Source organism: Cyprinus carpio, chromosome B13, assembly GCF_018340385.1.
Source record: "Cyprinus carpio isolate SPL01 chromosome B13, ASM1834038v1, whole genome shotgun sequence".
Lineage (NCBI taxonomy): Eukaryota > Metazoa > Chordata > Actinopteri > Cypriniformes > Cyprinidae > Cyprinus > Cyprinus carpio.
In genome coordinates this window covers 30,978,362-31,005,983 of record NC_056609.1, presented here as the reverse complement: position 1 = coordinate 31,005,983, position 27,622 = coordinate 30,978,362, and the positions used below count along the sequence as shown (strand labels likewise).

Below are 27,622 nucleotides of genomic sequence, written 5' to 3'. Positions count from 1 at the left end.
AAAACTTTATTTTCATACAAAAGCAATTATTTTTTAGATGAAAGAATGCTGCAATGGTTCATCAACAGACGTACGTATTCATGTTCACCAACAGAATTCAGTCCAAAAGTCGGTGAGATATAGGGAAAAGGCTAAATATATGTTACAAAAGTTTTTGACACTAATTTAACTTCATAGATAATTTAAAACAAAAAAAGTATTTTTGACACTAATGGTGCTCCATACATAACCGGGTTAAATATGAGGGTGAAAAATGAAATGGTTACATATATTTTTAAATAAATGTTTAAAAATCAAATGGTAAAAAATTACATACCCGGGTCAAAAATGACCCGAACACCAAGATCATTCACCTTACTTTAACAGATTTTTTTGTTGAACAGACAAGCACTGTTTGTCTCTCAAAGCTTACTTGGGAGGATTTTTAGTTCTGTGTGGTCGCTGTTTGATATGCACAGCCTGTAAATTGTTACGATTTCGTTGTTGCGTTTTGGTTTGCACTTGCCCCGGACGTGCGTTTCTGAGCAGATTGGTCTGGTTTTGACACATTCGATCAGTTCCTCAGTCTTTTGTGTGCACAGATATGTTCTTCCATTACAGAACGATTTGCTCAGGTCAGGCCGGAGCGGTTTTACATCACAACTGTGAATTCTGGCTAAAAAGCCCCATTGTTTGCCCCGCTTTTATTTTCACACAAATATAGTCCATTGTCAGGCGGCTGAAGTTAATTTGATCAACATTGGAGACATTTAACTTTTCTGTTCAGTCAAAAGGCTTGTTTCATGCTCATTTTTGGCCCATTGAAAAGCTGTGATTGGCAGAAAAATAATGTCGCCGTTAACAATTCAGGGCAATTAGTTTTTAGGGTTTAAGAGGGGGAAGCGCCGGGCCGCTCTGGCCGCCACACAACTATTCTTTTATGGATGGTCATCAGTCAACTGTCAGGAGACTCAAAGAGCCTCCCGGATAAATGTTTCCCTTTTGCTTTTTTTTCCCAGAAACAACAGGCTGAAAGGGAAAGAGGGGCGAGGCGATGAGGAGAGAGAGAGAGAGAGAGACTAGAGAAAGAGATTTGCTGTGTTTGTGTGTGGTGTGTGGAGGCCGACTTTTGAGAGAGAGAGCTGCTGTCTTTTTTTTTGGTGTGATGCGATAAGAGAGATGATAGAGAGAACTAAACGTGGTCAAATTAGTTGAATTTATTTAAAAGAGAAATACTTAAGGCGAATTTCCATTCCTGATCTTTTTTTATTTTCCCGTTTTCCCTTTCCTTTTGGAAAGAGCACATCATTGTGGACAACAACATTGCGTAGCTTTAACCAAATGAGTTTAAATGACTGATGCTTGATATTTACCGTTTTTTTAGAGATTTACCAGGTGACTGACAGTGATTGCTGATGTCAAATTTAATGAATAGCACGAAGGGATTTTTATTTTATTTTTATTTTTTACACTTTACCGTGTTTACCTTAAGTAATTTTTTAGACTTTACCATGAACGTGACATTTTTTAATGGACACTTTAACTATTTTTTAAATGTTTTTGACTTTGCTATCTTTTTTTTTATGCTTTAGGCCAACAGCAGATAAAAAAAAATTTATATATATGATTTAGAAAAATTATTTTATTTTTGGTCAGCTTTAAGTACTTTCATAATATATGTATGGTGTTGTGTGTGTGGTGGTGTGTGTGTATATAACGTCCAAATATATATATACACACACACACACTAACGACACACACCAAAATATTATTTTATGTAATCAAAATATATAGGAAATATATTGACACCTATTTAGGTAATACAAATCGAATTGTAATTTTTTTTTTCCATATGTGACCTTGGCAGCACTTATTTAGAATCGCATATGAATTGTATGTTTTTAGTTGTGGTGGTTTAGATCGTTTTATAGTCAGTGTTGGGTGTGTGTGACCTGCGCAGGGGTGTGTGGGAGTGATCTGTGCTGTTTTTGTGTCTGTCTCTGGGCTGCTGATGTGTGTTAGTGTGCCGCAGCTGAATGGAGGTCTTTAGTGGCGGATCAGCATGGACTTTGTTAGCTGCCGTTCTCTACGCCTGGGACGGCCCAGAGGTGCAAAAAGGTTCATACCTCAGGTCAGCCAGGCCCCTTCACACACCCTGCACTCTACAGCCGCTAACACACACAACACACACACACACATTCAGTTTCAGTAAAACGCTGCGGTCAGAAACACAAACATGTAAATCATAACCACAGCACATCAAACCAGGGTTGTTATTATGTACTTAAAACTAAAACCGCAAAAAATGTCATTACTTGATTTTAAAAAAAAAAAAAAGTTCTAAGCTACAGTGAAAATCAAAAACAAAATAAAACTGGGTCGTAAAAACAATTTTCACACTGAAATTGGCTAGTAAGTTTTACCAACAGTTAGAAAGAAAAGGAAAACAACACTGAATTAGACGAGAAGTTCTGAAGTAGAAAGACTTTCTTGTAAAACGTAGATTCAGTAATCTTTGTTTTATTTACAACTTATCAATTTTCGTTTAAAGTATAAACTTACATTTAAAAACTATATAGACATTTTTTATAAGCAATAATAATAAAAAAGCACAATAAAATTGCTAAACTAAAATTAAACAGGGTCATATGACTGTTGGCTAAAAGAACATTTATTTATTGTGTATTTGAGTGGTAATTGAAATTATATATTTACCATTATAACATTCAATACGTTTCCTCCTCTAATGCCCCGCCTTTCTGAACAGGGTCGATTTTTAACAAAGCTCATCCCAAGTTGCTTTGTGATTGGTCCAGCTATCCAGTGCATTGTGATTGCCGCAATGCCTCAAGCGCGGTGATGGAAATGTTATCGAGACCCCCTCACCATACTGTGATTTGTGTCCCCGGCACTGACACAACCAAAAACCAATAAAACCCATTACAAACAAGTGCATTTTGTTACATCCATTGGGGACATAATTACTGATTATACGTGACTTTTACTGTGTTTTTGTGCGCCATGTGTTTGCGTATCGGCGGCGCGCCGCGTAACATAAAATCATGGTCTGGCATTTGTGATCGACAACAACAACCAACAAACAACAAGCCACTACGTTTACACTTGCTCAGTTCTTGTTTGAATCATCATTGCCAAATCCTTTAATATGAAAAGTACTTTACAGGCTGTGAGTCAGAAGCGCCAGACTGTCCTGCAAAGTTGGAACTTGTCTGCCCACTTTAATACGAAACAGTACCACTGGATTGCAGGCTTACTGGTTCACAGGAAACAGTCCCTCCATAAAAATTCGCTGCAACACATCTGGAATATTTGTGTTCAACTGTTCTGGAACACGTCGTGTGTAAATACACTTAACCGACGTGATTTCTAGTTGTAGTCCACTCTCTTTGTCAGAAGACCGCTGCTCCAAAGTATGGTTTCAGCCTTTCCGACTTTCAGTAACGACACAGTCTCCACAACAGTTGCAGCTGCTGCAACAGCAGATATAAAAGTGAAATTGGAAACAAATATTAACAAAAACCTATAATGGTTATTATTTCAGTGATGACGAACAAACCACTGGATCAAATAAATCATATTTTAGAGACCTGGAAGATCAACAGAGACGAGTGGTGAGGGTGCATGAACCTCTACAGACCTACATCACGAAATCGTACACCCTAGCAACCCAGGGCCATAAAAACCCTTAGTCAACCAAGCCACAACACCCTATTAGCCCAACCATCCGAACACCTTAGTAAACCAACCACAACACCCTAGCAACCATCCACACACCTTAGTTACCATCTCACGTACACCCTAGCAACCATCCAGAAAACACCTGAAGTAACCAACCACAACACCCCTAGGCCAACCATCCAGAACACCTCTAGTTACCATCCCAACACCCTAGCAACCATCCAAACACCTTAGTAACCATCCACAACACCCTAGCAACCATCCAGACAACCCCTTATTTTACCATCCACAACACCCTAGCAAACCATCCACCACACCCTAGCAACCATCCAGACATCTCTTCATACTTTTATTGACATTGGCTGTCTGTTATCGTTTTAAATTACGTCGATTTATTTTTATAATAAATGTATAGAAATATTACATTTTATTTTTTTGTTGTGGTGTTTTAAAAAAAAATTTTTGTTCATTTTTTATTAAAACTTCTGTTGTTAATTTTAAATTATATTTAAACATATGATACATTCTTATCTATAATATCTAAAATGTATAAATAGTTACATATGCCAACCTTATTATGTATTATTTGTTTTTATTTTATTCATTTAAATGCATTTTCTTTACACACACACACACACACACACACACACCCGATCATGCTTCCGAGGGGAATGTGCCTGTACGGCCCAGCAGTCGGAGGGTGGTCAACCTCTGCAAGTCAGAGGGTCCATTTCTCGAAGCCGTCCGGTGGTCCATTGAGCACAGTTTCCCCGGAATGCTAACATTCTCCCTGATTCTCCTCCGGTTCGGGACAAAAGCTGTATTAGTGCCATCCTCGCTGGTGTCTCCACAGCACTGAGCTGCTTCACACACAGGTGTCTCCAACACACACACATGCACACACGCACACACACACACACACACACACACACAACACACACACACACAACCACACTCTCACATACACCACGCAAACACGCACACAACTCACAATACACACATACAGCGACACACATCACACACCACACGCACGCTCGTCTCTCTCTCTCTCACACACACACCTACACTCACACACACACACACACACACACGCCGCTCCGTCTCTCTCTCTCACACACCAACCCACACCCACAACACTACACAAGGCATGTGCATTAACTAGATGCCTTCAGAGTCAGCTATACTTTTTATACATTATAACAGCTATAACAGTTTGTCACCTTTTACCTTGATGCTTTACCACATTTTTTATTTTTGGAGAGGATGTGCTTACCACATTTTATTTTTGAGTAGTAGTATTAATAATTATAAATGTTTATGTTAATATTTATTTGTATTTAATTTGATGTGAATATTTATATTTATATAAATTGATATTGATATGAATATATAATATATATGTGTGTGTGTGTGTGTGTGTGTGTGTGTATATATGTATAATATAAATAAATAATAAATATTTTAATATAATATTTTAATTTATTTGACTATAGAGTAAATTAAGTGTTGTTAAATATTTAAATGCATTTTCTTAGTCTTAAAATATATCTTATTTGTTTTTTTATTTTTTATTTATTTTCTTATTTGTATATATTATATTATTTCTTGAATAGAAATAAAACTAATATATAAATATTTTTAAAACAAATTTCACTACAGAAACAAAATATATCTTATTTATATATATATATATTTTTTTACAGAAGTAAAAATGTTACTATGAAAAAAGTACATTTAAACATTTAAATTATTTACATTTATGGAAATATTATAAATATAAATAAATATTTTAAAAACAGACAAAATATTATATCTTATTTGTTAATTTTTACTGAATTAAAAATGTACTTTAGATAATAAATAAATACATTTCATATTATGATAATTTTATTATAAATAAACATTATATTAAATAATTAATTATACATAGAAAAAAATATAGTGGGATATATAATATGGATAAATTTTTTTAAAGTGATAGTTTGCTTGGTTTGCTGCCGTGTTGTTTATTCCTGTCCTGGGTGTGAAAAGGCTCCCTGCTCTGTAGTTATTTTGGATGTTGAAAGCCACATGTAAAAGCATGGCCTTCATTAAAGTGTTTTTTAGCCGTATCTGGTTGTGGTGTTTGTCTCAAGATACATTGAGTGGTGACATGGTCTTCTTGGACCCCCCACACTGAACGTCCCATTGACCGGCCGTGGCACTGTTGTCTAATAATGCGTGACTCTTTGGGCCCCCAGGGCCGGTCTAAAAGTCAGGGTCCTGCCGCGGTGGGCTTTAGTGAAACGAGCGTTGTAAACAGAGCGTTACCTTCTGACCCGCCGCTCATGACTCGAATCTGTGGACAAAACCTGCCGGCCATCGCATTAGACATGCCTGTTACTGAGATAAAGCTGCTCGCTCGCCTGCACACAGAGACAGAGAGAGAGAGAGAGAGACATTCGCTCGCTCACTCGTCCGTGCACACACAGAGAGAGAGAGATGTTCGCTCGCCCGCACACACACACAGAGAGAGAGACAGACGCTCACTCGCCCATGCACATACAGATAGAGAGTGGGAGAGAGAAGCTCGCTCGCGCCCGCGCACACACATACACAGAGAGAGGGATACGCTTGAACCATTCTCATTTCACACTCACTTTTTCGCATCATCACTCTCTCATCTCTCTCTCTCGCACGCTCTCTCTCTGTCCTGTTCTGAGCAGTTTTTTTTAACCCTTTTGGTTCTCTTCGGTCATTTTTTGCTGGAAAAAGTTTGTTTATTATTATTTTTAAAGGGGTCATATGGATGCGATTTCAAAATTTTCCTTTTCTCTTTGGAGTGTTTACAAGCTCTTGGTGCATAAAGAAGATCTGTACAGTTTGTAAAGACTAAAGCTCAATCGAAAAGAGATTATTCTTCATAAAAGTTGAGATTCGGTCCATGCCCCCTGGAAATGGCTTTGTTCTAACACGCCCCCACATCTCTACGTCACTATGTGGGAAGATTTGCCATAACGCCGCCCAGATATTCACGCAAGAGAAAGAAGGCGTACCTTTTATTTCCCTCGTTGTAGTATTGTTGTTGCCGCTGGGCCGCCATGTCGTATACAGGTTCCCTTCTCAAAAAATTAGCATATTGTGAAAAGTTCATTATTTTTCCATAATGTAATGATAAAAAATTAAACTTCATATATTTTAGATTCATTGCACACCAACTGAAATATTTCAGGTCTTTTATTGTTTTAATACTGATGGATTTTGGCATACAGCTCATTAAAAACCCAAAATTTCCTATCTCAAAAAATTAGCATATCATGAAAAGAGTTCTCTCTAACCGGAGCTATTAACCTAATCATCTGAATCAACTAATTAACTCTAAACACCTGCAAAAAGATTCCCTGAGGCTTTTAAAAACTCCCAGCCTGGTTCTTAACTCAAAAACCGCAATCATGGGTAAGAGGTTAACCCAGAAGGACATCAATTGACACCCTCAAGCGCGAGAGGGTAAGACACAGAAAGACATTTCTGAAAACGAATAGGCTGTTCCCAGAGTGCTGTATCAAGGCACCTCAGTGGGAAGTCTGTGGGAAGGAAAAAAAAAAAAAGTGTTGCAAAAAACGCTGCACAACGAGGGAAGAGGTGACCGGACCCTGAGGAAGATTGTGGAGAAGGACCGGATTCCAGGGACCTTGGGGGACCTGCGGAAGCAGTGGAACTTAGTCTGGAGTAGGGGGGGGGGAAAAAACAACATCCAGAGGCCACCGTTGCACAGGCGTGTGTGCTTTTTGAACCAGAAACAGCGGCAGAAGCGCCTGACCTGGGCTACAGAGAAGCATCACTGGACTGTTTTTAGTGGTCCAAAGTACTTTTTTTTTCCGGATGAAAGCAAATTTTGCATGTCATTCGGAAATCAAGGTGCCAGAGTCTGGAGGAAGACTGGGGAGAAGGAAATGCCAAAATGCCTGAAGTCCAGTGTCAAGTACCCACAGTCAGTGATGGTGTGGGGTGCCATGTCAGCTGCTGGTTGTTGGTCCACTGTGTTTTAAAATCAAGGGCAGGGTCAATGCAGCTAGCTATCAGGAGATTTTGGAGCACTTCATGCTTCCATCTGCTGAAAAGCTTTATGGAGATGAAGATTTCTTTTTTTTTCATCACGACCTGGCACCTGCTCACAGTGCCAAAACCACTGGTAAATGGTTTACTGACCATGGTATTACTGTGCTCAATTGGCCTGCCAACTCTCCTGACCTGAAGCCCATAGAGAAATCTGTGGGATATGTGAAGAGAAAGTTGAGAGACGCAAGACCCCCACACTCTGGATGAGCTTAAGGCCGCTATCGAAGCATCCTGGGCCTCCTAACACCTCAGCAGTGCCACAGGCTGATTGCCTCCATGCCACGCCGCATGTAGAAGCATGTCTTTTCTGCAAAAGGATTCCCGACCAAGTATTGAGTGCATAACTGAACATAATTATTTTAAGGTTGACTTTTTTTGTATTAAAAACACTTTTCTTTTATTGGTCGGATGAAATATGCTAATTTTTTGAGATAGGAATTTTGGGTTTTCAAAATCATCAGTATTAAAACAATAAAAGACCTGAAATATTTCAGTTGGTGTGCAATGAATCTAAAATATATGAAAGTTGAATTTTTTATCATTACATTATGGAAAATAATGAACTTTTTTCACAATATGCTAATTTTTTGAGAAGGACCTGTAGACGCTGTGTGTGTTTCACTGTGAAAGTGAAACTACTTTGTTTAGCCTTCCAAAAGAGGATGCTATCCGCTTCATCCACGGCTCACTCTTGGCCCCCAGCCTCCGCTCATTCAAGCCGGCCATGGCTCACTCTAGACCACGGCTCACTCTAGGCCTCCGGCCTCTGCTCACTCTAGACCGCTGCTCATTCTAGACCGCGGCTCACTCTAGACCGCTGCTCATTCTAGACCGCGGCTCACTCTAGACCGCTGCTCATTCTAGGCCTCCAGCCTCTGCTCACTCTAGACCGCGGCTCACTCTAGGCCTCCGGCCTCTGCTCACTCTAGACCGCGACTAGATCTAGGCCTCCAGCCTCTGCTCACTCTAGACCGCGACTCACTCTAGGCCTCCAGCCTCTGCTCACTCTAGACCGCGGCTCATTCTAGGCCTCCGGCCTCTGCTCACTCTAGTCCGCTGCTCATTCTAGACCGGGGCTCACTCTAGGCCTCCGGCCTCTGCTCACTCTAGACCGCTGCTCATTCTAGACCGTGGCTCACTCTAGACCGTGGCTCACTCTAGGCCTCCGGCCTCTGCTCTTTCAAGACCGCGGCTCACTTTAGACCGTGGCTCACTCTAGGCCTCCGGCCTCTGCTCACTCTAGACCGCTGCTCATTCTAGACCGCGGCTCACTCTAGGCCTCCGGCCTCTGCTCACTCTAGACCTCGGCTCACTCTAGACCTCGGCTCATTCTAGACCTCCGGCCTCTGCTCACTCTAGACCGCTGCTCATTCTAGACCGCGGCTCACTCTAGGCCTCCAGCCTCTGCTCACTCTAGACCGCTGCTCATTCTAGACCGCGGCTCACTCTAGGCCTCCGGCCTCTGCTCACTCTAGACCGCTGCTCATTCTAGACCGCGGCTCACTCTAGACCGCGGCTCACTCTAGGCCTCCGCCTCTGCTCACTCTAGACCTCGGCTCACTCTAGACCGGGGCTCACTCTAGGCCTCCGGCCTCTGCTCACTCTAGACCGCTGCTCATTCTAGACCGCTGCTCACTATAGACCGCGGCTCACTCTAGGCCTCCGGCCTCTGCTCACTCTAGACCTCGGCTCACTCTAGACCGAGGCTCACTCTAGGCCTCCGGTCTCTGCTCACTCTAGACCGCTGCTCATTCTAGACCGCGGCTCACTCTAGGCCTCCGGCCTCTGCTCCACTCTAGACCTCGGCTCACTCTAGACCGCAGCTCACTCTAGGCCTCCGGCCTCAGCTCACTCTAGACCGCTGCTCATTCTAGACCGCAGCTCACTCTAGGCCTCCAGCCTCTGCTCACTCTAGACTGCTGCTCATTCTAGACAGCGGCTCACTCTAGGCCTCCGGCCTCTGCTCACTCTAGACCCGCTGCTCATTCTAGACCGCGGCTCACTCTAGAACCGCGGCTCACTCTAGGCCTCCGGCCTCTGCTCACTCTAGACCTCTGGGCTCATTCTAGAGCGCGGCTCACTCTAGGCCTCCAGCCTCTGCTCACTCTAGACCGCTGCTCATTCTAGACCCCGGCTCACTCTAGGCCTCCGGCCTCTGCTCACTCTAGACCTCTGCTCACTCTAGACCTCGGCTCACTCTAGGCCTCCGGCCTCTGCTCACTCTAGACCGCTGCTCATTCTAGACCGCGGCTCACTCTAGGCCTCCAGCCTCTGCTCACTCTAGACTGCGGCTCATTCTAGACCGCGGCTCACTGTGGACCGCAGCTCATTCTAGACCGCGGCTCACTCTATGCCTCCGGCCTCTGCTCACTCAAGCCGGCCGCGGCTCGCTCTAGACCGCGGCTCACTCTAGACCTCGGCTCGCTCTAGACTTCGGCTCATTCTAGACCGAGGCTCACTCTAGGCCTCCGGTCTCTGCTCACTCTAGACCGCGGCTCACTCTAGGCCTCAGGCCTCTGCTCACTCAAGCCGGCCGCGGTTCCCTCTAGACCGCGGCTCACTCTAGACTGCGGCTCACTCTAGGCCTCAGGCCTCTGCTCACTCAAGCCGGCCGCGGTTCCCTCTAGACCGCGGCTCACTTTAGGCCTCCGGCAGCAGCTCACTCAAGGCCGCAGTGTGTGAACGCTGTTTCGTTGAGAAAGCGAAACTACTTTGTTTGGCCTTCCAAAAGAAAACACGACTAGAAATCATGTTTATATCACATTTATAATGGGTTTTATGTTTATATCTGGTCGCTTCAGCCGGACAGGGCATCACAGTATGGTGAGGTGCGTAACATTTCCATCACACGCTTGAGGCATTCGGCCAATCACAGCACACCTCGCTTTTCAGAACAATGAGCTTTGTGAAAATCGATGTGTTTCAGAAGGTGGGGCATAGAGGAGAAACAATAATGTACAGTATGTGGAAAATAATGTGTTTTTTGAACCTTAAACCACATAAACACATTTCATTACACCAAATACACAAAATAATGTTCCTTTTAGCAACATCATATCACCCCTTTAAAATAATCTTTTTAGTGCTGTACAACGATTCATCACAAAGTTTTTGTATACGTTATATATGTGTGTACTGTGTATATTTATTATGTCTATATAAATACACACACATGCATGTATATATTTAAGAAAAATGTTTATATAATAAATATATTTATATATGATATAAATTATGAGTATAAATAATGTAATGTAATATTATAAAAATGTATACAAAATGTCAATATTTTCAAAATATATACTGTATGTGTGTGTCTTTATATATACATAATAAATATACACAGCACACACATGTATATAAACAAAAACTTTTATTTTGGATGCAAATAATTGGATTAATCGTTGCCCAGCACTACATTTTTTACTTCATTGGATTGTTAAGAAGCTATATGAACACACACAAATAATGACATGAAAGGTTAAATGGTCTGATTGCATTGAAAGCGAGTGGAAGCTTTTGGTCCTGCAGCCAAGCTAAACCTCACTGAAAGCCCAGTTTTTGAGAGATCAACCTCAAATTCGGAAACACAACTTGTTTACCTGTATGGCTTTGATTTCTGAAAATATATATTTAATTTAAAATTTAAAAATAATATTTTTGTGCATTTTTTTAGATAATAACATAAACTTCTGAAACTTAAGTGTACTATAAAATAATTGTATTTCAATTTAGTACTCACTTTTTACTATTTCACTTGTTTATTATTTTTATCTGTTGAGTATCTGGCTAAAGTAAGAAGATAGTTTTGAACACTGGCTGATTATGTACTTTCTCAAATATTAATTTTGGATAATTTTAAACCAAAAAAATGTTATGGACTGCAGCTTTATCATTAATGTGACTATATAAAGCCTATATTAAGAAATAGTGTAATGCATGGATCTAATATGATGTTACACATCCAAAGTTTTTCCCCAGCAGTTTCTCAAGCATTCTCTTAAGACATACTGGTTTATGTTTGTGTGAACACTTAAATACTGTAATTCTGTGTATATGTGTGTTTATCGGGATCACACGCCGTCAGTGACGTCTTTCTAAACTACAGTCAGTAAACTGTGATATAATGTGAGAAATGCTGAAGGTGTCTGAATACATTTTGGTTTGAACTTATATGTATGTATGCGTCTGTGTGTGTGTGTGTGTGTGTGTGTGTAAGTGTATATATGTGTGTGTATATATATGTGTGTGTATATATATATATATATATATATATATATATATATATGCTTCTTTAAAATAACTGTCCAAATGTAGCTGAAGACATGAGATATATTGATCATCAGGAGTGTATGTCTATCAGATCCCATCATCATCATCATCATCATCATCATCCTCTCTGTGTTAGAGCTCATGTGAAGTGGATCTGGAGTCTGTGCCAGTGAAGCGTCAGAGATGTAAAGTGTGTGTTTTATGAGCACGGAGAGGCTTCTCTTTTACAGGGCCATAAATACATTGTTATTAGGTGTTAGGAGTGAGCTGAGATTTATCCCAACGATTAGCCGGCCCAGCATCCTCCTTCCATTAATCCACACACACACACACACACACACACACACACACACACACACACTCACACACTCGTCCGGCTCAGCCTAATTCTTCATCACTTGCTCAAGTAAATTATTTGCTGTGAGGAGTTAATTATCCCTCGTTTAAGGTGCGTTTTTTAAGACGTTGCTGAGACCTGCCGGTGAGTGAATCTTGAGTTCTGGACTTAATTAATAATCGTGAATCCTGCTGAGTGTGAGAGCCACTGGATCAGATCAGCAGATAAAGCACCGGTGGATGAGTGACATCAGCAGGTCAGCTGTCAATCATCTGTCACTCACTCGTCCACTAGGTGGGGCTCCTGCACTGATGATCACCAGTGACCGAGTGTGTCTCAATCTCTCCGCAGGATCACGGATCAGCGCTTCGAGCGGCTGCCGTACTTCATCTTCGGCGACTTCAACTTCAGGCTGGACTCCAAGCAGGTCATTGAGGTCAGTCGAACGCTCTGTGTGTCACAAACACTCACAGTCTGGCTAAAGTTTGCTGCATAGAATACTTGTGTGACCTGATGCATGTGCTCAAATGTGCAGCAGAACACACTGCTTGAGTGCCTTACACTAAGTTTCTGTAAGTTTCCCACAATGTATGTCCAATACAATATATAGAAAATACTAAATAAATAAATTATTTATAGATTAAATAACAAATATGTTAAACATTGTATTATTTAATTATTATTTTGAAATACTACACTATTTCATTAAAAATATATTCCATTATAAATATTTTTAAATGTTTGTTGTCTCTCTCTCTCTCTCTCTCTCTCTCTCTATACATACACACACACATAGTGTTTGTGTATATATAACTATATTAAATCATTATTTATTATAAATTACAAAATGTCAACAATGTATTTCCAATACAACATGTACTGAATAATAATTATTAATAATTTAGATATTTAAAAATATGTAAATAAATCATATATTTTATTATTTTGAAATGCAACATTATTTCATGAAAAATATATTCTATTATAAATATATTTAAGTATTTGTTATATATTATATATATATATATATATATATATATATATATATATATATATATATATAAAAAAACATTGATATAATTATATTTAATAAACAATTTTTTAATAAGTGGTATCATATATTTAATTATTTAAAAAAACTACACTATTTCATTACAATTTTATTTATTTATTTATGCAAAATAAACATTACCTGGGGGAAAAGGTTTTATTTCGGCTAGTTGTGAAGGAAACGTGTCTTATTTTTTGTTAAGCTAAACAAAATATAATAATATAAAAAAAAAACATTTAATTAAATAAAAAAACTTACAAAAAAACAAACTTAAAGACACTTTAAATTAAAACTTAAAAATGAAAGTGAAACCTAAAAATGCAAAAAATAAATAAAAATACTAAACTGAAACCAGAGAATATAAAATGTAATTCACAATTTTAACAAAACTGTTACGTATATCAGCACTGATTTCCAGTATGCAGCAAATACTCAGATGAGCAACATTTACTAAAACACACAAATGCAGCTCTAGACGCTGTATCCCACAATGCATTGTGCTTGACTTGACCTTCCATTTCCATAGTGATGAATGAACCAGATGAAATATGAGACGAAAGTGTTTTTAACATCATCTTTACTCATCATTTGATCAGACTGACAGAGTCACAGCATTAAGACATTTGCACACAGAATTGGTCTTAAAATGCTAAATAACAGAATGATAATGCAGGGAAACTCTAAGCTTTTATAGCGTCATGTGTTTCTGTGAAGGGTCTGAAGGGCCTCGCTTGTGTTTAAAGGCGTCATTAGCACACAATGAGTGTGAGAAAAGCCTCCTCACATAACAATGCTGCTGGAGGGCCGCTCAGCAAACACAGCTGGGCCCCTGAGGACCCCAATGAGTCGTATATGTGAGGGCCGTAAACCAGCTCAGCAGATCCACGGCTCATTGTTCTCAATCAGGTCCTGTGTGTGGCAGGAAGGAGGCGTTGTTGAATAGCTGCTCGAGCTGTAATGATGCATGACGGATTTATTCACACGTTTAATTTAGTTTGATTAGTGCGTATCTGTACCTGTTATTACCCACAATCCTTTATGCAGCAGCTCTCTCCATCCATTCATCCATCAGGTTAATGGTTTTTATTAGTTGTCATAAACAAGCCTCAACTTTTTTATTTGATGCAGATATGTGTCAATGTGTCGTATTTTATAGAAGGCACATCTTGATTTGTTATACCGTATAAATGAAAATGAAATGAGAAGCTGAATTTGAACAGGAAAAGGGAACTTTACATCTTTATATTTGTGATATTAAGTATTTTTATGCACTTAAGTGAGATCGAAGCGTGTGATTGTGTTTTAGGTAATGCATTGTCTTGCAAAAATCAAACCTTTGAAATACAAAGTAATAAAAAGTATATATATATATGGCAGCAAATCATCATATTAGAATGATTTCTGAAGATCGTGTAGACACTGAAGACTGGAGTAATGATGCTGAAAATACAGCTGCACATCACAGAAATAAATTACAAAAAAACTGCTGTTTTAAACTGTAATATTTCATAATTTTACTGTTTTTGCTGTACTTTGGATCAAATAAATGCAGCCTTGATGAGCTTTGATATACACACACACTATATTTATTAGAGATATGACTCTTTTTGCAGTGTTTTGTCTGACCTTCAGGTTAATTTAAGACTGATGTCTAATTTGCTTCTTATATGCTGGATTAACTGTTTTACTTCAATAAAGTTTTCATCAGCAAAATGCACTTTGAGCTGCGTGTAAATAATTTTAGTTTTAGTTTAACAGGTTGTTTACTTTTGAAAGCCTCCCCCCCTTCACTTACAATCTGAGTTTATATGCTGCTCATGATGGAAACACTAATTCATTACCTGCAGGAGGATCACTGAGATGCTGACGTGTGTGTGTGTGTGTGTGTGTGTGTGTGTGTGTGTGTGTTCAGAGGTTACACACACACACACACACACACACACACACACAGACTCTGGGCTACTAAAGCTGGTTTATGTGGGTTGTGTTTGTTTGTGTCGCTCTGATGTCATCACCGGCCAGAGCTCGTTAAAATAGATCCGCCGCTCGTATAGACGTCTGATTTGGAGATTTGTGGTGTGTGTATGTGTATTTGTGCAGCAATGATGGTGTAAAGCACATAAACAAGATAGCCTTGTGTCTGTCTGTGTGTGTGTGTGTGTGTGTGTGTTGGTCTGGCAGTGAGGAACTAGTTCAACACTTTAATGTCAATTAACGTCAGCCACACAATTAGTGTTGGGTCCGAGCTCGACTCCAATTGCGCCGCCGTATTGATTTTTTTCCCCCGTGCAGTTTAACTAGAGATTGATTTACACTCGTGCACACTAATTCACACCAGTTTATTCAAATGTGCGTCTGATGAAGCGCTCGCTAATGATTGTGCTTGTGCACCACATTTAATAATGCAAATATTTAAATATCCTTACAAGAGGAAAAGTGTAAATAAAATGGGTGTTTTGTTTGTATTTTGCAGTGTATGTTCTTTTGATGAGGCTGAATTCAAAGTTAAAGAGTGTCAGGATTCCTTTTTTAATGTCTCTTATTGAACTAATCAGAGAAAACGAAAGTATGAGACTGATAAAATCCTTTTGGTAGTGAATCAGTTTGTGTGGTGACAGCGGCGCGGCTGTGTGCCTGGACTCCAGTATATTTGAAATCCCTCCTAATTAAACTTAATAGAATGTAAATTTAATTTGTGGGAAAATGGCGGCCGTTCCAATCTCAGGATTGATAGGGGCCGACAGGCGGGTTAATTACTGACTTGATCTACTGAGCTCGTGACATAACTTGTGATGTGTTTAATTGGAGTGTATTGGCTGGTTGATGGAGGCTCTGATGCCCCCTATCTGCGGCGCATGTAAACATCAATCTCTCCTTCTTTTGTCCTCTGTCTTTCTGAGGGCCGAGCAGCATGAAATTAAAGGTGGGGCCTCGCAGTACATGACTGATGTAAACTGCTCATTAATGAGCAGTCAGAGGCTCATAAAACTTTCATTTTTCAACATTTGAAGAGCTTTCTAATTGATGGCCTCACGCCAGTGTCAGATCAGTTTGTTTTTACACAGAAATAGAGAAAAACAATAAAACTGTGTGTGTGCGTGCACACTTTTCTGTTATAGATTATATGTTGTGTTACGTTTTGTAGTGTTTTTATGTTGTATGTTACGTTATGTTGTTTTGTTATCCAATGTTATGTTACATTTTGTGTTATGTTGCATTTTGTTGTGTTATGTTACGTTATGTTTTATGTAACCCTATGTTATGTTACGTTATGTCATGTCATGTTATGTTTTGTTGTTACGTTATGTTACGTGTTATGTTACGTTTTCATGTTGTTATGTTTTTATATTCTAAGTTGTTACGTTTTGTGTTATGTTACGTTATGTTTTGTGTAACCCTGTTATGTCATGTTACGTTTTGTTACGTTATGTCATGTTATGTTTTGTTACATCATGTTACGTTTTATGTTATGTCATGTTATGTTTTTTTGTTACATCATGTTACGTTTTATGTTACGTTATGTTATGTTTTTTGTTACATCATGTTACGTTTTATGTTACGTTATGTCATGTTATGTTTTGTTGTTACATCATGTTACGTTTTATGTTACGTTATGTCATGTTATGTTTTGTTGTTACATCATGTTACGTTTTATGTTACGTTATGTCATGTTATGTTTTGTTGTTACATCATGTTACGTTTTATGTTACGTTATGTCATGTTATGTTTGGTTATTCTACGTTATGTTACGTTTTGTGTTTTGTTGTGTTATGTTATGTTTTGTGTAACCCTATGTTATGTTACATCATGTTACGTTTTATGTTACGTTATGTCATGTTATGTTGTTACGTTATGTTATGTTTTGTGGTGTTATGTTTCATTGGCCCGGTTTCACAGACAGGGATTAGCTCAAAACTGGACTAGGCCTTACTTAAATTAAGATATTCAAGCAGCTTTTATAAAAATTCCTTTGAAGAAAACGTTACAGGTGTGCGTCTTGGCGTATTTTAAGATATGTCAGAGCAAGATATTTTCAGTTGAGACAGCTCAAGCATGCATTTTAGTAGGGCTGGGCGAGTTTTCCGATTTTATCTATTAATTCGAATTTAATGTTTTGCCACAATTTTTTTTTGGAATCGCGATTTTGAATACAAATATTACCAAACATTAGAATTAGATGTTTTGACAATAACAGTAAAGAGAAAAGAATGATCCAACCACATGTCGGAGCACGTGATTAACCGCTCATGTGTTACGCGCTCTGTGAAGGACCATGAGTAGAATATATCGCTAGACACCATTTACACAGAATGCACTTTTGTGATGACAGAGATGCAACGCAGGCAGTGGAATAGGAAAAAATGCAAGAAGATGGGAGTTGAACATCTTTTAATAACTATAGCAACGCGTTTTTAGAAAGCGGTTTCATGCATGAGACGCTGCATGAGACTTGAGCACAACAGTCAAACACATCCATGTTTACACAGAAAAAACTATGGAAAAGCAGCGCAATCGAATAAAAAACCTGTAAAGAACTACTACTGTATGTCTGATATTTCATGTTTACATCATGCTGACAGGCTGGAAACTGCTGTTCATTGTTTTTACAGAACATTTATAGTCTACTGGTGTTATACCTTCAGTCATTTTGAATTTAAATTACGTTGACCTTTAAGATTTTTTCAAGTATTTTTCTCGTATTATTTCTGAACATAATATGTATAAGACAAGATTGTAAAAGATGTAGTTGTAGTTTTTCTACAAAGATATTTAACAAGTGATTTGTTTAACATTTACGTCATGATTACACCTTAATGTGTGGTGCACTAGAATAGAATTTTCTTTAACTAGAGGGTTAATAAAGAAAAAGTTACTTGAATCATGTTGTAGTTACATTTTCAAGGTGACTAGTTAAAAATCGTACAGAATCTAGAAGTGGTCCAATGTTCTGAGAACATCGAGATTTTATGTCTGTGAAACCGGGGGATTATGTTTTGTTACGTTGTTATGATTTGTTCTGTAAGGCTGACATCCTGTTGTGTTTTGTCATGTTTTTGTTAGATGTTTTATGTTTTGTTATTTTGTGTTATATGTTATGCTACGTTACGTTATGTTTTGTCGTTTCATCATTTTGTTACATTGCTGTTTGTTCTGTAAAGCTTATGTTCTGTTCTGTTTTTTTTTTTTTGTTTGTTCTGGATAAAGACAGTTCTTTACATATTTTATCTGTGTATTGTTGAGTGTTGTGTGTGTGTATGTGTATGCGCTGGCTGGTTGTGTGTTTGTCCATATGCGCTTGTGTACTTGCACACATGGCAGAATCTGTGGTGGATAGAGAGCTCCCTCACAGCCGTCTGAGTGTGTGTTAATTCATTCTTACACAAAAAAGCTCCATTTCATACAGTGTTTGTGGATTTGGCCCGTCATAAATCAAAGGTGGCAGTGGCATTAAGTACACACTACATTAGTCAGGCTAATTAATTTTGGGACACATCCATCCATTAGTCAGTGGTCCTGTGTTTCATGGGACAGATAGAGAGACCCTGACGGCCGCTGTCAAACCAACCATGAAAATACACACACGCACAAGTGTATCTTCACACACAGGCAAACACATCTGCGTGTTTACACACATCTGATCTCCATCCAACAGTGTCAGATGATACACTCACACGCCTGCTGCTGGAATCACTCTTGTAATGAAATGTAGCCAAATGACTGAATGATATAAACAATAGAAACGAAAAATGAAAATAATATACTATAGAGCAGACAATATCACAACCACTGAAGTGGATGGATGGATAGACTGATGGATGGATAGACTGATGGATGGATAGACTGATGGATGGATAGACTGATGGATGGATAGATGGAAAGATGGATGGATGGATAGACTGATGGATGGAATGATGGATGAAAAGATAGGTGGAGGGATGGAAAGATGGATAAATGGATGAAAAGATAGGTGGAGGGATGGATAGATGGAAAGATGGATAAATGGATGAAAAGTAATGTGGAGGGATGGATGGATGAAAGATAAGTAGATAGATAGACGCACAGACAGATAAACGGATTGATGGATGGATGGATGGATGGATAAATGGATGAAAACGGATGGATGGACAGATAAATGGATGGATGGATGGATGGATAGATAGATGGATGAAATGGTTGGTGGGTGGATAGATGATGGATGGATGGAAAGATAGGTGGATGGCTGGATAGCTGTAAAGATGGATGGATGGATAAATGGATGAAAAGATGGATGGATGGATAAATGGATGAAAAGATAGGTGAATGGATGAAAAGATAGGTGGATGGATGGATGGATGGATAAATGGATGAAAAGATAGGTGGATGGATGGATGGATGGATGGATGGATGGACGATGGATGGATATATTGAAAGATGGGTGGGTGGATGGATGGATAAATGGATGAAAAGACAGGTGGATGGATGAATGATGGATGGATATATTGAAAGATGGGTGGGTGGATGGATGGATAAATGGATGAAAAGATAGGTGGATGGATGATGGATGCATGGATGGATGAACGATGGATGGATATATTGAAAGATGGGTGGGTGGATGGATGGATAAATGGATGAAAAGATAGGTAGGTGGATGGATGCATGGATGGATGGACTGATGGATGGATAGATAAATGGATGAAAAGATAGGTGGATGGATGGATGGATGAAAAGATGGATGGATTGAATGATAGGTGGATGGATGAACAGATAAATAAATGGATGGATGGAAGGATGTATAGATAGAAAGAAGGACGGACAGATGGAGAAATGGCTGGATGGATGATAGTAGTTAGTTTAGTGGTTTGTTTGTTTGTGAGGGAGTTTCTTGCAGTGTGTTTTGTGTGATCTGCTGTGTTTTTGTTTTCTGTGGTGGTTTGTGCTGTAGTTGATCAGGAAGAGTTGCGTAACGATGTGTTCATTCTCCAGCACAATGCTCCTCGTCGTTCAGCGTTTGCTCCAGATAAACCCACATGATCTCTGATCTCCGTCCCTCCGCGTGTTTTTATCAGTGCTAACAAAGAGCGTCACACATCACGGCCGAGAGATGTGCCTTTAATCAGAGCCTAATTAAAACAGTGAGAATGAAGAACAGCCACAGGCTGTTCCTCTCACAGCCTCATTAACAACAGGCCGTTTGAGCGCGCTGCGTGCGGAGTGGCGAGGGCTTCGCCTGGCACAGAGACCCTCACGCCATCATGACTCCATTCAGAGCGCCAGGAGTGTCCTTCTGCTGCGGCACACTTCACACGCACAGATTTACAGCTCTGATACTACAGCTTTCTGATAAACAAAGATTTAATAGCTTTAATAGCTTTTATTTTTCTCTTTTCTTTTTAAGCACCAACATTTAGTTTATTTAATTTAATTTAATTTTATTTTATTTTCAATTTTTTATATTGCATTGTGTTTATTTTTATTTTATTTATTTTATTTTATTATTTTACTTTTTATTTGATTTTTATTTTATTAAAATTTTTAAAGTTTTTATATATATTTGGGTTAGTGTTTTAAAAATTATTTTTTACTTTTTATCATATTCTTTATGGTATTTTTATTTTATTTAACTTTATCTTATATTATTTTGTTTCTCCTGTATTATAAAAATCTATAATTATGTATGTCTATATATTTTTAACATTTTTTATTTTCTTTTATTATAGTTTATTTTACTTTTTGTTTTATTTACTGTTTAATTTACTTACTGTAATTTGTTTTATTTATTTTGTATGATTTATATTATTTTTATTCAATTACATTTTATTATATTTATTTTATTTTACTTATTTAATTGTTTTTATTGAGTTTTTTTTTTCATTGCTCTTCTGTGTGCTCCATTATATATTCGAACTGTTCTATCCCTCATTATCTTTAGCTGCATCACATTATCACTGAGTTTTGTTTGCAGGTGTTTTATACTGTTTTGTGGCGTAGCTGCATCAGAGTTTTGTTGTGATCAGGTCTTTATTTCAGGTTTTTCTCACACATTCATCTCAAGGTCTGAACTCCCTGCGGGATTGGCCGTTGCGTTTGCGTGTTTCTCTCGTGTCAGTGCTGGCATTTGGGCTCCTCTCACTGACTGACATTAAACACAAGCGTCCCGCCGCTCGTCCTTCATATTTAAGAGAGCCATTAAGTGGCACATTGAGGATTCATGGCCTCTCGTCTTGAACTCCTCCTGTGATTTATCTGCTGTATCGGCTTTTGTTTGAGCGCAGAATGAATCCAGCGACTGCTCCAGCATCTGTCGGTGTCATCATGTAATATCCACAGAAACTCATCCGTCTGCGCTGGGTTTTAGTTGTTGGTCTACAATATTTAAACCTACTAGACAGACGAGCTGTTTTGATAAGCTGTAACGTATAATCAGATGTTTATTCAGTTATGAAAACATTTCCACTTCAAACGGAGATTGAGACACTTTACAATCCTTTATTATCACTATAGGCTATGTTTACAGTATTTATAGTATTTACATCCTTGCTGTTATAGTTTATTGAACTGAACTGAACTAAAATGAAAAACATGAAATAAAAACCACATTTTGTTACTCCTCAAAATAAAATTTAATAATAACTGCAAGCAGCGCTTATACCGGGTTCAAGCATTTCTTAAGGCACATAAGGAACAAGACATTGTGTTAACCATGGCTATAACCCTGTAAATCAATTATTTAAAATAGGCATTTTTTGGCAATAGCAGGGTAATTTACCAAGAAATTTGATGATTTTTTAACCTATGGTGGAATTTCCATAAAATGTAGGCATGCTTGTTTAGAATGATATTGTCACATGTTTTTCAACCACGTTTTCGTGAAGTTTTGAGTTTTTGTTTAGGTTTTATAGGCTTTTGGGTATTTTTTGCCACGCCTCTTTTTTAATTTACCCATTTAAAGCTAACCAATGGACAAAATTCAATATTTTTTGATGATTATTGATCTAGAGAGTCCAGAGAATTGTGCTGCAGTGGTTTGATAGAGAGCGAAAAACCTAGGACTAGTTCGCCAAAGTAGTTTTTTTTTTTAACATAATTGAGAATAAATAATGAACAATTTGATTGACAGCAGTAGTTCTTGAGGCAGAGTTGCTCAGCATGAGGAGATCTATCAAATGATATGAAGATTGAGTGTATGTGTGAAAAATCTCGCAATATAAAATCACTTATGCACTCATAAATGATTGTATATTACCCCCCCCCCCCCCCCCCCCCCCAGTGACCGATTTCTTTCACAATTCTTTAACAGACCTTCAGGGCCATGAGTCGAACATGCCCATTAAGTTTCGTTCCGATCAACCCCGTTAACCTTGTCTAATAGGTGCTTAAATTCTTTGGCCAATGGTGGCCATGTTTTTTGAGATACGCAGATGACCCTTGTGCCACTTTGGGCTAATACACTGCATACCAAATTTTTAAATTCTTTGGCCAAAACATTTGTTGTAGTTATGAGTCCTTTATGGTAGCGGACCAACAGTTGTGTAGTTATAGCCATTTATGTATTTTTTCCATCTTAATTGGGAAAAAAATATTGATATTCAATATAGAATTATTTTTTGCAGTGATTTGGTTTTGATCGGGTGTAAAACCTAGGACTAGTTCGCAAAAGTAGGTTTTGAATTTACTTCACAATGGCGGGAAAACCGGACCTCGTAGAGCGAATCTGACTTTCTACACTTTTTTTGTTTGTTTTGACCCAAGGATTTAAAAAATATCTATATTTTTGAGTCTATGACAAACAGTCTAACAGTTTTGCATTTTTGACCGCTGTAGCGCCCCCTATAGGCCGATTGGGGCGAGTCTTTGGATCTGAGTAACGAGCAACACTACTACCATCTGACCAAGTTTCAGTTCTCTAGACCTACGATCTGACCAAGTTTCAGTTCTCTAGATAGGAAGAAGAAGAAAAATCCCTACAATTATAATAGGGTTTTAGCACTATGTGCTTGAACCCCCTTATTATAAACAAAAAAAAATGTTTCAGGGATGATTATAATAATAATATTATTAATAATAATAATTATAAAATAAAATAATAATAATACAATTAAAATTATATATAGATATATATATATATATATATTACACAATGTAAATATTTTTCATATATTATACTTTATTGTTTGTATTTCATATTTTTTCTTCTTAATCCTCTTCATCCCACATGAGACATAAGGCCGGGGTGTATTAATATAGGCATAAAATAAATATACACAGTACAACACACACATAATTTTTGTAAGCAAAAACTTTTATTTGGGATGCGATCAATCATTTGACAGCACTAATATATAAATATATATATATACATATATATATGTGTGTGTGTGTTGTGTGTGTGTGTGTGTGTGTGTGTAAATGTATAGTATATATATATATATATTATATATATATATATACTATACTATATATATATATATAATCATATATATATAATATATATATATAACAACAAAATTACTAAAACTTTAAAATAAAATTATAAAAATTAAAAACAAATAAATAATTTAACTCAATTTGGAATTTAACTAAAATTAAAATGAAAACAAAAAATATAAAAAAACAGATTCAAAATATTAATAAAGACTATAATAGTATCTCAATGATACTAAAATAATGCTATTTACAGCTCAAATAATATAATTTGTTTCTTAATCATGTAAATGCTTTAACAAACCTTCAGATTTCGGAAATATAAAACGTACAAATAAATACAAAATTAAATAAAGTAAAAAAAATCAGATAAAAAAAAATAAAAGGAAAACAGTATAAGAAATCTAAAAATATACAAATAAATAAAAAATATAAAAGATAATATAAAAATAGAAAATAAAAAGGATAAAATAATTATGAATAAAACATTTTAGTTACTCTAATGAATTAAAATAAATATTAATAATTGATTGTGAGTGTGTGATTTCTGGAGGGTGTGTGTCTGATGGTGTGGAGGAGCAGGAGCTTGTCCTCTTCCCGGGGGGCTTTTGTTCCTGATTTCATGCTATCAGAGCGACAGCATGTTTCTCAGCTTCGGCCTGTCAGCCTCATAAAGGGCCTGCGCCGGGGTCACAGCTCGAGGGACGGCCGTGAAAAATCGCTCAAAACCGGACGACAAAGCCCACCCAGAACACATCAGCGCAAACACCGTCTGTCTCAATCTAACGCTGAAGATCACCGCATTTCACTCCACAGTCAACAGGATGGAATAAGAAATCACATTCTGTATCAAGAATTTCACTCCACAGTCAACAGGATGGAATAAGAAATCACATTCTGTATCAAGAAAATTAAACCATTTACTGAAGATTAAACACATTTTACACCCAACACAAAACACCACAACTAAAATTATTTAACAGGCGAAAGAATAAACAATTGCAAGAAGTCACAAAAACACACAACTAAATTTAATAAAAAAATTAAAACAGAAAAAAATTAAATAAAAACTGACTCAAAATATTAATAAAGACTATAATAATATCTCGTTTAATTTTTGTATAAGGCATAATAATTTTTCTTTTGTTTTGTTTTATGTTATGCTGAGTTTGCTGTGAAACATAAAATAAATCTAAAATAAAATAATTAGAAAAAGTCAAATAAACACAAAAAATAAAACAATCTAAAATAAAAAATAAAATCAGATTTACTGAAAATGAAACATTTTATGTCCAAACTACTGTACTGTAAAATAAGTGTAATAAAAAGAAGATAAAAAGAAAAACAAAAATTAATTAAATTTGTCATTAATGCAAAGAAAAAAAAAAGCATAATGTAAACATAACAATGAAAAAAAAAATCACAATCTAAATATAAATCTTTTTTTTCTCAGTTATAATGATCCTAAAATTTGCTTATTTTTAAAATTATGAAATAAAATAATTTACAAGTGGTTTCTTTTCTTTTGATTTTTTTGGAGTAAATTTTTTTGTCATGAGATCCACTCAAATCTCTCTCTCTCTCTCTCTCTGTATACGTGTCTGTGTCTCTCCACCTCTTCCCTGGATCTCCCAGGTTGAAGGAGGCGGATCATCTGAAGGAAGTGGTGCAGATAAATTAAAGGCTGTTAGTGTGAATGAAGCCTCATTGTGTTCGGCTCTATTGTAGCGGCTCCTTTCACACTGTAACACAGAAAAGCTCCGTCTCTCTCTCACACACACACACACACACACAGATCAGCGCTATGAGACTCTTCCGCTCAAGTGTTGATCTGTTAAACTCTTAATGAGTGACTGCAGCGGGTTCATTCATTAAGAGTGTTATTATGACGCTGAAAGTGCTTCAGATTAAACCTCTTCATTCTTCATCAGGTGTGTTTCTCATATGAGAAATCATCAATAAATCAGCTGTTTGTTTGTTTCACACACACATTAGTGGTTTGCGAGTGTCGGTGGAGATCAGCGTCTCATTAATTGTTGCTTGTTGAACTTTATTGATTGTCGGTAATGAACTCTGCTGAGACGCTCGTTAGAGGAGAGCTAATCTCTGCTTAATTGAGCGTTTGTCCCATCCTCTCTGAAATGAGAACCACACACTTAGCTTTTATTCATCAATAAGGTATGAAATTAATATTGCACTCACCAGTCAAGTTGGCTGCTAAAAATTAAATATATATTATATATATATATATATATATATATATATATATATATAGTAATATATGTATATGTATGTATATAATTGCTCTGATTCTGAGTTACTGAGCTAAAAGCCTTTAGTTTTATGACCTAAAATAGAAATGAAAACAAAATTTAAATAAAGACAATTATTTTAGAAAAGTTATTTTAATAAATAGCATTTATTTATTTTTTGTAATTTCAGAAACAATGTATTACAATATTAAAGGTGTGTCCAGTTTGTGAGTTTGTTGATTCTTTGTTTTGCTTTGTTTGTTTAGTTTTTTTATTTTTTTATTTTTTTTATTGCAGAAAGAATTTATTAAGTTTTTGTTTGCATTATTTTTTTGTTTTGTTTTTTACTCATTTCTTTCTTTTAATTATTTCTTTATTTTAATAGAAAATAAATAAATAAATAAATGTTAATTATATAAATTTTTATTAAGATTTTTTTTTTTTACCTACCCACTAAAGTATATTCACTGTGAGAAATAAGTGAAAAACAAAAAGTAAATAAAACATGTTTTTGAAAGAAGTCTCTTCTGCTCATCAAGCCTGCATTTATTTTGATCAAAAAATACAGAAAACAAAACAGTAATATTGTGAAATATTATTACAACTTAAAATAAGAGTTTTTCTATTTGAATATACTTTAAAAAAATAAGGTTTATTTCTGTGATGCAAAGCTGATTTTCAGCATCATTACTCCATGCCTTCAGTGTCACATGTAACATCTCCCTATCACATGATCATTTAGAAATCATGTCTAATAGTCTGATTTATTATGAGTGTTTGAAACAGTTTCTGCTGTCTAATATATTTGATGAATCAAAAGGTTAAAAAGAACTGCATTTATTCAAAATAAAAAAAAAAATTCTAATAATATATATTCTAAGAATATATTTTCTTTACTATCTCTTTTTATCAATTTAACACATCCTTGCTGATAAAAGTATTGATTTTTATTTAAAAAAAGAAAGAAAAAAAATTACTGACCAGTAGTGTATATGGTTATTACAAAACATTTAGATTTTAAAACATAGCTTCTTTTTTTTTTTTTTTTTTACTTTTTATTCATCAAAGTATCCTAAAAAAAGTATCACATGTTCTGAAAAAATATGTAAGCAGCAAGAACCTGTTTCCAACTTTGATAATGGAATCATCATATTAGAATGATTTTCTAAAGGATCATGTGATTATGATCCTAAAATGTCAGCTTTGCATCACAGAACTAAATGATAATTTAAAGTATAATAAATTTAAAAACACTATTTTAAATTGTAATAATATATCACAATATTACATTTTTTTTGATCAAATAAATGCAGGCTTGATGAGCAGAAGAAACTTCTTTCAAAAACATTAAAAATAGTAATGTTTCCAAACTTTTGACCTGTACTGTATGAACTGAACAAATTAATAGCAGTCAATTCTACTTCATGATATTTGTAAATCAAATCCAGTGTCAATTTATTTAATTTTATTAATATTTTTTTTGTAAAAAAAACAAACAAACAAACAAAAAAAATTTAATTAGGAAAAATGCTG

At 36.7% G+C, this 27,622-nt stretch overlaps 1 protein-coding gene across 1 annotated transcript in view; it reads left to right on the top strand.

Moving 5' to 3' along the window:
• Window positions 1-27,622, top strand: part of LOC109099544 (inositol polyphosphate-5-phosphatase A-like) — a 223,909-nt gene that overhangs the window by 158,987 nt on the left and 37,300 nt on the right. The window contains exon 9 of the mRNA XM_042737622.1: window positions 12,737-12,857. Coding sequence (XP_042593556.1) covers window positions 12,737-12,857 — 121 coding nt within the window. The remainder of the gene's footprint in view (window positions 1-12,736; window positions 12,858-27,622) is intronic.